Source organism: Drosophila innubila (genome assembly GCF_004354385.1).
Source record: "Drosophila innubila isolate TH190305 chromosome 3R unlocalized genomic scaffold, UK_Dinn_1.0 2_E_3R, whole genome shotgun sequence".
NCBI classification, from domain to species: Eukaryota; Metazoa; Arthropoda; class Insecta; order Diptera; family Drosophilidae; genus Drosophila; species Drosophila innubila.
The window spans coordinates 11,702,300-11,713,633 of record NW_022995380.1 but is presented as its reverse complement, the minus strand read 5'-3'; the positions used below and the strand labels follow the sequence as shown (position 1 = coordinate 11,713,633).

General features: G+C 35.2%; 1 protein-coding gene and 1 long non-coding RNA gene across 3 annotated transcripts; one reads left to right on the top strand and one right to left on the bottom strand.

Moving 5' to 3' along the window:
* Positions 1–56: 56 nt before the first annotated feature.
* On the bottom strand, positions 57–771 carry LOC117792084. 2 transcript variants are annotated; one of them, XR_004618142.1, is made up of 2 exons: positions 629–771; positions 57–94 (listed from the first exon to the last, which is right to left on the bottom strand). It is a non-coding gene; the product is annotated as an uncharacterized LOC117792084 (long non-coding RNA). The 2 variants fall into 2 exon arrangements; XR_004618143.1 differs by having other exon boundaries at positions 626–672.
* Positions 772–5,971: 5,200 nt separating this feature from the next.
* Positions 5,972–8,012, top strand: LOC117790566 (facilitated trehalose transporter Tret1-2 homolog). The gene is made up of 6 exons (XM_034630046.1): positions 5,972–6,142; positions 6,208–6,437; positions 6,499–6,629; positions 6,787–7,136; positions 7,202–7,614; positions 7,681–8,012. The coding sequence occupies exons 1-6, from the start codon at positions 6,064–6,066 to the stop codon at positions 7,876–7,878; spliced, it is 1,401 nt and encodes a 466-aa protein (XP_034485937.1). The 5' UTR covers positions 5,972–6,063; the 3' UTR covers positions 7,879–8,012.
* The last annotated feature ends 3,322 nt before the right edge of the window (positions 8,013–11,334 follow it).

Below are 11,334 nucleotides of genomic sequence, written 5' to 3'. Positions count from 1 at the left end.
TCCGCTCTTTTTCTTGGTTTCTTCGTGGAATATTAGTTATAATGTTGATTTTTTTGGTTACTTCGTTTTTATGTCTCCATGGGGTTTTGCTTGTCTAATGCACAAATATCACGATTAAGTTGTAGTTTTGCCAAAAAACAAAATCACTTTAAATTTGTAAGGTCGGATCATCAAATAAATGTTAGTGTAATCACAATGTATTTTAGTGTTGTAATGTTGTAATCTAAAAAAAACTTACAAGCTTAGAAAAAAAAACTCAAATAAAAATTAAACATGTAAATAAATTTAATTTTAATTTTACTTGCTGAACAAAAATCGTATTTTATTTTACAAAATATATTTAAAGTGATTTTGTGAAAAGGCAGAACAGTTCATCGCGTTTCACTCCATTAGTTTTTTTTTTTCAGAAACACATTAATATGCAATTATAATTTTCGTCTCTTATTTATTAAATTAAAGTTCATAAAATTAGAATTCTTATGTTTTAAATTGATCACTATATTTTCAAGCTACAGCACTTTATGAAATATGCTTGAAAAAATTCACAAAATATGTTTTTGCTCGTTTAAAACACAACAGTTTTGAATTTCAATAAAAATTATTTTTATATTATTGTGAATTTAACTACAAACTGAGGAGCCAATCCGAACAGAAGACGTCTTCACCCGTACGGTATTCACATTTGAATGTTTCAATTGGCAAATGCGGCGTCCAACTTTAGTAGTTGAGCGCTCCCACTAGTCGCCCGACTCGCACTCTTCTCCAGCGAAAACGCACAAAGAGACTTCAGTAAAGACAGCAAGAAAATCAGTCGGCAAATCGCCGAAGCTACCGCAAATCTTCGCCCCAACCCGAGTGAGCGAACATCTTCCTCGAAGTCAACAACAATTCCATGTTAGCCAGGCTAACAAAAAAACAAAAGTCAAAGCAAAGCAAAAACGTAAATTCAAAGAAGCAAATACAATTGACTTTGCAACCGGTCGAGCGATCAGCTGTTCAGCCAGCGAGAGAGAGAGAGAGAGCTGAAACCTCTGCTAAATATAGCTAACAGGCATACAAAGGCTGTTAAGATTTAACATTGCTGTTTAAATATTAACCGTAAGCACAGAGCAAATTATAAGATAAGATAAAAATAATGTAAGATTTCAATTTCTTACCAAAATTATATTAAAAAGTTTATTAACCTTTTGGAAATAATTCATATAGAAAAAATCGTATTCTGATAAATATTCACAAGCCTGAACAAATGACAAAAACCTGTAAATAAATCAAATCTCAATACTGTCGTTATTCATATCCGATAGGACTTATTAGATTAAAAAAAAAAAAAAGAATACAACCAAAACAACATTTGTTAGTTTCATCATAATTCAGAAATCACTCGAGTGACGCATTCAATTGGTGATGAGAAAGGGAAGCTGCCAGACATATCATTAATGGAGGCGCTTGTAGGGCCAACTGTCAGCCGGTGGAGAGAGGGAAAATAAGTTTCAAATTATTGATTCGAAACGCTGTCAGTGACGACTTTATGACTGAAGTTGTTTCTGTTTATGGACCACTGGGTAGACCAATGAGAGAAGACAGCTGAAGACTTGACAGTGGACAGATTTTATTATGATTTGCTAGCTTCTTGACGATGACGGGCGCAGTGATTTCTGACTGAGACGCTGAGCTCCGACAAGCGCCTCCATTGCATAACTTATTGTTTGAGTTTCAGTTTAAGTTCGGTTTTAGGTTTTGGCTTCAGTTTAGCTGCACAGCTTCTGCTTCCTTCTGCAACCTCACCTCTAACTCCCTATCTCCAGCTTCACATCCACGCGATGCAGATGGCAGCATTACACGGCGCATTCATCGCGCCTTCGATTATCTTTTTGGTATAGGAAATGCTTAAATAATCGCAGACACAAATATTCCCACGAATTTGCCAGTAGTAGGAGCTATCTACTTCCAGCCATCAGCACCGACTGACTGAATGTCTGACTGTCTGTCTGCTGGTACATGAACGAATCATCATTGGATTCTAATAAAAGCGCCGGGTAATTGTCAGAAGCGATGGTGGTAATCACCTAAAAATTAAAACGAAAGACTGCAGCAACGAACTTGCTGTGCATGCTTAACGTGATTTTAATAGTGAGTTTATTCTGCATTTCATTTTATGGCTTCTTGTACATACCGTTAATATATTTATTTGACATTGAGCATTTATTTATACCCTGTGTAAAAAGGGTAGCATAAATTTGTGCCAAAGCTTGTAACAATATTTTATTTTAGCTTCAAAAGCTTCCTACAGGGAATCTCCTAGTCGAGTGCCCTCAGTTGAAGCACCTCTACTTGCTATTTACAGATATCATGCGATTTTAATAAATTGATTGATTAATAGCTTAACACATTTGCCGAAACAATGAAAATAATTTATTTTACTGATTGGGCGAACACTTCATTTATAATTATAGACATAAATATATAATTATACATATAAAAGCGCCGACTTAGAACTTTTTGTGAAAGATTCTCTCTTTGAGAGGTACGTTTTTATTGGACATTTGATGTGATCATATAAAAACCCATTTACTAGGTATTTTTGGGTGTGCTTTCGCCTTTAGTGTGGACTGCCGTCCACTGAGCTCGACTGTGCCAAGGATAAAGGCCAACTAAGCATTGAGTAGAAGCGAAGAATAAGTTTGAAAATATTTGGCAATTTAAACAATGAACTCGCTGTTACAATCAGTTCATTTAACACACATTCGACCGTTTTAGTTGCATATCTGATGTACCATCATTGAGCAACAACCTTAAAAGGTCGTTTTGCCATTTTGCTGTAGGTTTTTAAGTGCAAGCCGACTGCAAAGTGTCAAATCATCGTAGCAGTAGTTAAGAAGCCATAATCTAACCTATATTTAACCCCAAACTATCCATCAAAGTGCATGAAATGAGGGCGCTTCTGCTTTTTTATTTTTTTTTTCATTATTTTTTTTTTGTGCTCTTGCAATCGAATGGAAGACAACGATGGCTCTTGTAAAATTGAAAAACCATTTAAGTCCCGTTAATTTTAACACCCATTTTCTATGGCAGCAGCTTAGTTAGATTGCCACACAATCGAAAAGAGGCGCAACGCTGGCACCGTAAACAAAAGCGAGAAGCAACCGAGATACGTAATGCAAGCGATAATTATTACCTACAGCCCCCAAAAAGATCCAACAGACCCAACAGATCCACAGACATCCCCGAAAAAATAATAGAAGCGAGAAGTTGTTGCTGCTGTTGCCGTGTTGATGATTGAAAAGCAACGAAGATTTGCATAGAAACGTGCGATTTTCGGTGTGGCTGGAGGCACATGGCCTCCATGAGGTGAGTATACAAGCTTCTAGTGGTATGAGTATCTGGCAGATACCCTTTGTATCTGCCACTGACATGTTGCACCCACACACACAGTAGTCGGCAGTCGTTTGTCGCCCCTGCTGTCAACATGTTCAGACCTCAGTCACAGCATGAGAACAATAAAAAAACGGATTTGTACTCGTTGTACTTTTGTTATTATTGTTGTTGTCTTCTGCTTCTGCTGCTGCTGCTGTCTTCAATTACTCATCCATTCATGCCATCATTTCTGCAGCGGCAAGAGACCACGTTGGTTTTCTAGTTCAGCGCTGGCAATAGCAATTTGTTGATTTTATTGTTAAATTTCTATCAGCTTCTTTAACTAATTTTTGATTAACTGCAATTAATCTAATTAATACAAGTACTAAGGCCAAGTAACGTAACTTCTGGGCTTCGTATTGTTATCTTGAACTATTGCCCTACCTTTTATATATACTTGTATTTTTTATGTTGAGAGACAATTTATTATACTTTTATCCAACAGCAAGAATCTGAAATATTTTGCAATTCTTTATTATGCTGTATGCCCAAAAACGTTGGAGGCTCATTCATTCTGAATAAAATCCCAAAATTGTTAAGATCAAAATTTCTGATTAGAATGAACGTTTTGATTTATTTTGGTTCTTAAGGGCGATAAACATTTTTGTGCTTTAAAAAAATTAAAGCCAACGGCTGTATGACTTTCATATAAGTATAATTAATTAATTAAATCAAGCAAAGCTGGAAATAACTTAACATAAATTAAAACTCAAATGCTTTTGAAATATAAAACCGAATAATTTAAATTGGTTTAAAATAAAAATATATTGAATTTTACTTTATGTTATTACTGACTTCTTGATTGATAAATAAACAACTCTCGTATTTCATGTATGTTCCATCAAAATGTCTCAGATCTTATCTGGTATCCAAAAAGGGGTTTATATTGCGCCAATTTAATGAAGACCACATCATTAATTGTCAATTTAATGCTCTGAAAGTAAACTTTAAGTTGACTCGATATCAGCGCATCATTCAATGGGAATGTCAATGTGAATATTTCCAGATAATCAAGTGAAAATAAATCTCAATGACAGCTTAAACAAATCGATTAGAAATAGCCAAACGACTGTTTGCAGATCATCCCATAGAAAGGCGACAGTTTAACATCTCAAATTATAAAACAATTGTTTGTTAATGATGAAAGATCTATGTAGTAGTCGGCTGGCAAAAAAAACCTGACTGAGTCCCCCTTCTCGAAATACGAGTATTTGCTGGATTGAATTCAATTTGCATTGGCTGAGAGAGTCGAAGACATAATATGGCACGTTGTGTTTGGGTTATGGCTACTCAATTCGAGACTAACAACAAAAATGTAACTTTTATTGAGCATTTTACAAACTGCACATCAAACCTGAGGGCCTGAACTCTGACCCTACACAACTCTGACCACGAATCACGACGTGGGGCAACCAGTCCAGCCGCCAGTTAAACGCAACAAAAACAAAAATAAGAAAAATGTAAATGCAATGAAGATTTATGCAAGTTCGAATCAGAGGCAGAAATCCCAACAAGCTGGTAGCACAGGGATCCATCATTATCGATCGACATAGGATTTGTGGGACCGCAGAGTTGTTGCCAAGTTTTTGATGATGTCTTTCAGAGTGCAGGAACTACAGATAATAACTTGATCACAGGAAAATCATTTATTGTGACACGATCGGAGGGGATTTGTGAATATCAATGCAATAAATCTTCGAATGGCCAACTTGCTGATTTACATTTTTCCCATTTGATATGCGCCTTCTCTCTTAGTCTGTTGTCAAGTCGTTGACTTTATGGCTAATACGAGTCATAGACATGTTTTAAGTTAATGAGTTTTATATTATTGTCATATAATTTGCTGGGAAAAGCCATAATTTCCTCCTATATTTGCTGAACAACTAAATTGTAAAGTCTGATAAGCAACGCTGGAGCACAAATTACTTAAAATAACTTTTCTAGGTGAACAATTTGAAGCAACATTAATTATATTTGCAGACTCAACTACAAATATTATGTACTAAATAGTCTACTTCTAATGAAAAGAAGCGGAAATAACTCACCTTAATATGCGTATTAGCTTAAGATTAACATAGATTAGCCTGGATTACCTACAAGATAGTCTTATTGATTGAAATATGAAAAAAAAATGAGTTGCCTTCCAGATTTTCCACTTACTCTAAAATGATTTATCACAATATGGTGTAATAGAAACCTTTACAACGTTCTTATCGCTTGTCATAACAAACTGTTATTTTATAACTTTGCTTTACAGTAACAAGCCAATTGTTTATGATTAAAAATATAAACACAGATTTATCTTTATTTCGCTTTCAAAATGATCTGTTTTGAATTCAGAAGTTATGTTTTTCATAATAAACGAAATTCCTCAATTACCACTGGAAGCTCTCACGTTTGGGAAGATGAGCCGTATTCTTGTGAATAGAGCGGAAGAGCACTTAAACCAACACCTATCTAATCTCAGTGACGCGTTTTATGGAGTATTTATAAATATCAGAGATCGTGATTTCCACTATAAAAACATGCACAAGGCCCATTCAGAATGTTCAGTAGGCTCGTGGATGAAGAACCGTGCATATTAATTAAGCGCTTCACGTTTAATTAAAACAATTAAAATAGAAAATATATTTTGTATAATTTAACAAAATGGTTTACAGTGTCAACGAGAAGAAGTTGAGTGTATTTAGTGCGCGTTATCGATGGCAGGTCATAGCCACAATGACAGGTTTGTCTTCTGTGTATAATTCGAATTGAAGTGTAAGTGTAATTATCAAAGCTTCACAATCGTAGTCCACATCATGACGCTTACACATGGTGTTGGCGTCGGTTGGTTGGCGCCATCTCTGCCACTTCTGGGCTCCGAGGAGACTCCACTGGGTACATCCATCAGCATTGATGAGGCCTCCTGGGTGGGTTCATTGATCGGACTGGGTGCGCTGACGGGCAATATAATCTTTGGCCTATTGCTGGATCGACTCGGCCGCAAAATGTGCATGTACCTGTTGGCCATTCCCAATATGGTAGATATAATGCCTTTATTTCAGAGTGCTTTCCCAATTACTCTAATATTTGATAATGTAGATCTATTGGATTCTTATCTATTCGGCTCAAGATGTGACGTATCTATATGCTGGACGATTTCTAGCCGGCGTGTCGGGTGGCGGCTGTTATGTGGTTTTACCCATATTTGTAGCTGAAATATCCGATAATAAGTGAGTACTTTGATTCATTTTGTCAATTATTTTTAAGTGAGATTTTATAATTGAACATAATGTAATTTTTAGTGAAAATTATGATTTACGTTCATGAAGATTTACATTTATACAATTGATATAATGAGGTTTCGGGGGTATTTTAACTTTTTTTCAGTATACGCGGCGCATTATCGTCCATGGCCATGATGTATGTTAGCTTTGGCATGATTATCGGCTTTACCATGAGCTCCTATCTCAGTTACTATCTTATGCCTTGCATTGCCATTGCCCTGCCAGTTATATATCTGTTGGCCATCATCGGCTTATCAGAGACGCCACAATACTTGCTGCGACAAGGCCGTGATGCCCAGGCCGAGAAGTCATATTACTTCTATAAGAATCTGCCAGTATTGGACTCAGATAATGAGTCAGCTCAACGTGAGACGGCTAAAATTGAGTTCGAGACGTTTCGACAACAAGTGCTCAGCGGCGGAGTCAGGCAACGTGTCAACTGGACAGATTTCTGTAAGTAATCAGCTGAAGATTACAATTTATACATCATCCTGATAAGGTATGGCATATCATTACAGTTAATTGGCCCACATTGAAGATCTTTGGGCTCAATTTTACGCTGCTCGTGTGCAATCAGCTGTCGGGCAGCTTTGCTCTTTTCAACTACACTTCGCACATATTCAAACAGCTAGAGACGCAAATAGAGGCGAATACCTGCACCATTGTGGTAGGTGCAGCTCAAGTCCTGGGTATTTTGTGTGCCGTTGCACTTGTGGACCGCCTGGGACGCCGTGTCATGTTGCTCACCTCCATGGCGGGCATGGGCATTGGCGAGTTGTGTATTGCTCTGCTCGCAAATCTGGCTTCAAAGGAGTTTCTGGCTGAGGTCAATTGGCTGTCGTTATTGTTGATGTGCTGGGTGGCATTTATAGCGTCCATAGGTGTCATACCGCTGATCTTTGTTATTGTCATCGAACAACTGCCGGCCAAGGTGACAACAACAACCAGAGTATACATATAACAACTCAATGAATACTTAAATACTTTCTTCCGTCAGATTCGCTCCATTGGCACCTCTCTATGCATGGCTACACTGAGCTGCTTCATTTTCGTCTCCCTCAAGATTTATCCACTTATGATCTTTGGCCCTGGTCTGGCAGCCACCATGTATATGTCGGCCGGTGTGTGCGCCATTGGATTTACCATATTGGGACTATTCCTGCCGGAGACCAAAGGCAAACTGCTGACAAACTAATTATTGTTGTTTGTGCTGTTGTCGCGTCTCTCTTTGTGTATGGGACGCGTGTGAAAACTTAAGATGACTTGAGCTTGGCATTAGGTCCACTGGAACACGCCAAAACGTCGCTTTTGTATCAGCGACTCATTGCATAAGATGGGGATGGGATTAGCATTATGAGTATGAGTGTGAGTGTCAGTGTGAATACTGTTACGGGTACTCACAACTCACTTCAGACATTTCCATCAAGGCAACTCACTCAAAAACCACAATAGAGGGCATATGGCTCATCCTGAACTCTTGAACTTAATTCAATTTCAGTTTTGCGGCTCATTTGTTGTTCAACTAAGCTCAGAGTATTGTGTCTATAGGCTAAAAATTATTGTTAAATAATATTAGGTTTCAGTTGGAGAAAGTTGATTAGGTAACAATTCCACTTAATTCATTTGATTAATTTAATTTTTACACTGTTAATTTGTCTCCTTAAGAACAACAATAAAATAAACACGACTGATTTGTACCTAAAATACAATCTGAATAATATAGATACATACTTATATATAGATAAAATCTTTGTTTTTCTTTATATATATTTCACTTATCAATATGAATTCTAACTAGACACTTAAAACAATTTACTTCGATCACATTTAAGTATTAAGTCAAGGATATGTGAAAAGAAAGGATTTATTATATCAATTACAAATATTTTTTGATATCCGTAATCTATGTAATTATGTCGTGTTATTATGTTCATTATATCTATGTAATTATGTACAAAAATAAGAGATCAAGTTTAGTAAAAACAAAGGTATATCGGAAAGATAACACCATAGAGTTATAATAAACTAATTATACACTTTATATACATGCATATATATTTCTGGACTATTTACTTATTTGAGACTCATATTAGTAAACATCGAAGCCGATGATAATTAATTAATTTTATGTTTCCTGGTAATGTTTTTGTAATAATTTTAAATAATGTTTTGTAATAATTTATGTTGGATGATGTTGGAGTAACTTTATTAATAGTGAAAGATAATAAGGAATATGTTACAAACAGCCACGTTTAAGATACAGGCAACAAAAGTCTTTCATAGCTTTTTTCGTGATTATGTAAATGATAAATTTAAAATTATAAACTCGATGCGCTCAAAACATGCAAAGACTTTTAAATTCCGAGAAATCGTTTTTACTTAAAACATGTGATTCAGCGCAATTAAAAAAATGAGTTTTATGACAGGACACACAAATCTCAGCAGATCACAATAGACGATAAATACGCTCAACTCGACACAAGACCAACAAAAGGCACAATTAAGCTCACTTTTGGCTCAGTGCATTTTTTGTTTTTAGTTTTTCGGGAGTGCAATCCATTTAAGGTAAGTAAAACAACGTTTATTTCTGCAAATGCTGCTGCATCCAAATGCAATTTCAATTTCATAATTTTCACACGTTTTTCTAACCGTCAACTTTCAAGTGGGAAAAGTTTTTTACAGTTGCTGACAAGCGGAAATTACCCGAGGCTAAGGGAATTTGTAACAGTTTTTAGACCCAGTTGCACTTACGAGTACTTAAATGCAATTTCAGCTAATTGCAGTTTTCTGATTGATTCGATAAGCATATATTGACCTAGTGCATAATGTTTCGCCAGTCTCTCCCACTGCGGATGAATTGTCGGGAGTAAAGGCAAGCTAACCAAATAAATGATACCAAAAATGTAATACTCTTTTTAAAATTCGTTGACAGCTTGACACCAAAACAAAAATTGTGTGCTTTAATCTAATTAAAAGAATTAAAAGACTACAAATTTGTGTGCCTTAATATAAGTAAAAGAATCTACTCCATAAATATTTCATCCAACTACCAAATTCTATTAATTAGAAAATCTTTACATCTAAGATTTCATTAGTGGAGAAATAAGTCTAAAGATAAAAAAAAAAATAATTCCACAACAATGGCCATTGATCTTTGACAAGATGCATTTAATATAAACACTTTTATTACGTGATTTTTAATATAACAACAAGAATTAATATTGTAACTAATCAATCCACATAAATTTAGTAATTCGGTCCAGCCCTGTGCAAGGGTATAAAAACCACAACTACATTGTGTGTGGCCCAATGCATTTCAAATAGCTTCAAAAAGTGCCAAACAATTGCGGCTAATGCGAACGATTTCTCATTGTTACGAGTGTTTGATTTGTGGTTCCTTCACCAACTCCAATTGCTATTATTTTTGATTGTTCAAAGAAAGCAATTCGAGTAGCTATTGCCATTGCTATTGTTTGAGCCCGGCCTATGCTCTGAGTGACCATTAATAGGCCATTTTTTATGCAAAATGTCATCCTTTGTGTGGCAATAACCCAAGCGAGCGCACATAACTCACAATTAGACCATTTTTTTTTATCCCAACATGTATTTGTTTTCACTTTTTTGCTGTGCCATTCACCTACTGATCTCCATTGATAACGCCTGAAATTTCGAGAGAAATAATATTGTATTCGTTGGAAGTATTTCACAGCTGGCGCAAAATTGTTTCTCGATTTATTTTTTGTGTCATTGCAAACTCTGAATTTATTTATTATTTTTTTATTATTATTGATTATATTTGTAATTTTTTTGATGATGTGACGTTTCTATTGTCTGCTCTTCTTCGCTGAAAATCAATTTTTGCAACTGTTAAAAATTATTTCAAATATTTACCTGCTCTAATTTCATGGCGCTACCTATTCGAATGGCCCTTGGCAAGTGAACTCGAGTGTTGTAAATAGAAGCCGGAGCTTAGTGAATTTGGCATTACTTTGTGTCGTATTATACAATAAAATTGATGGGCTTTTCAGACAAATTAAACAACGCAGTTCTTTGTTATTAACATTGGTAGAAAAATTGAATAGTAAATGCCTGATAATTAATTATTATTAGAGTGATTTCGCAATTTTTTTTTGTTAAGTCCAAAATCAAATTTAAAAAACTTTAAAGTGGAATACTCAAAATACATTTCTTTTAAAATAATAAAATTTGTCTATTAAATTAAAATAATTGAAGCAGACCTTTCTTCAGATCTTCAAAATATTCTTATCTAATGCAGATCAAAGGTTGATTGAACTCTGGAAGCCCTAAATCCAAGTATAATCGATTCTAAAGTAGCATTCACTATAAACTTGTTTTATTTTATTCAAATATCTAGAAAAAGCAAAAAGCAAACAGAAACAAAACATAAAATATTCAATTATGCAAATCGCAGTTTTGTTTCGTTTCAAGAAATTTGTGTGAAAATTAATAGACTCTTGAAAAACTAGACGAGCTGAAGCTACTGTTAAAAATATAAAACTGGAAAATATTTTTGAGTATGCACAAATAAATTAGAGATGATTAATTGAAAGGTCAACTGTTGAGCGTTGAGCTACGAATTGCATTTAGCATGGTTAAGAGAAGGAAGCTGTAAAGACTTCATTACGTCTGA

What these genes read in the sequence shown, in the direction of transcription:
- LOC117790566 (XM_034630046.1), top strand. Translation starts at nt 6,064, where the DNA reads ATGGTTTACAGTGTCAACGAGAAGAAGTTGAGTGTATTTAGTGCGCGT. An exon ending in TGTTGGCCATTCCCAATATG is followed by an intron (nt 6,438 to 6,498) that starts GTAGATATAATG and finishes TTGATAATGTAG; the next exon opens with ATCTATTGGATTCTTATCTA. An exon ending in TGTCAACTGGACAGATTTCT is followed by an intron (nt 7,137 to 7,201) that starts GTAAGTAATCAG and finishes ATATCATTACAG; the next exon opens with TTAATTGGCCCACATTGAAG.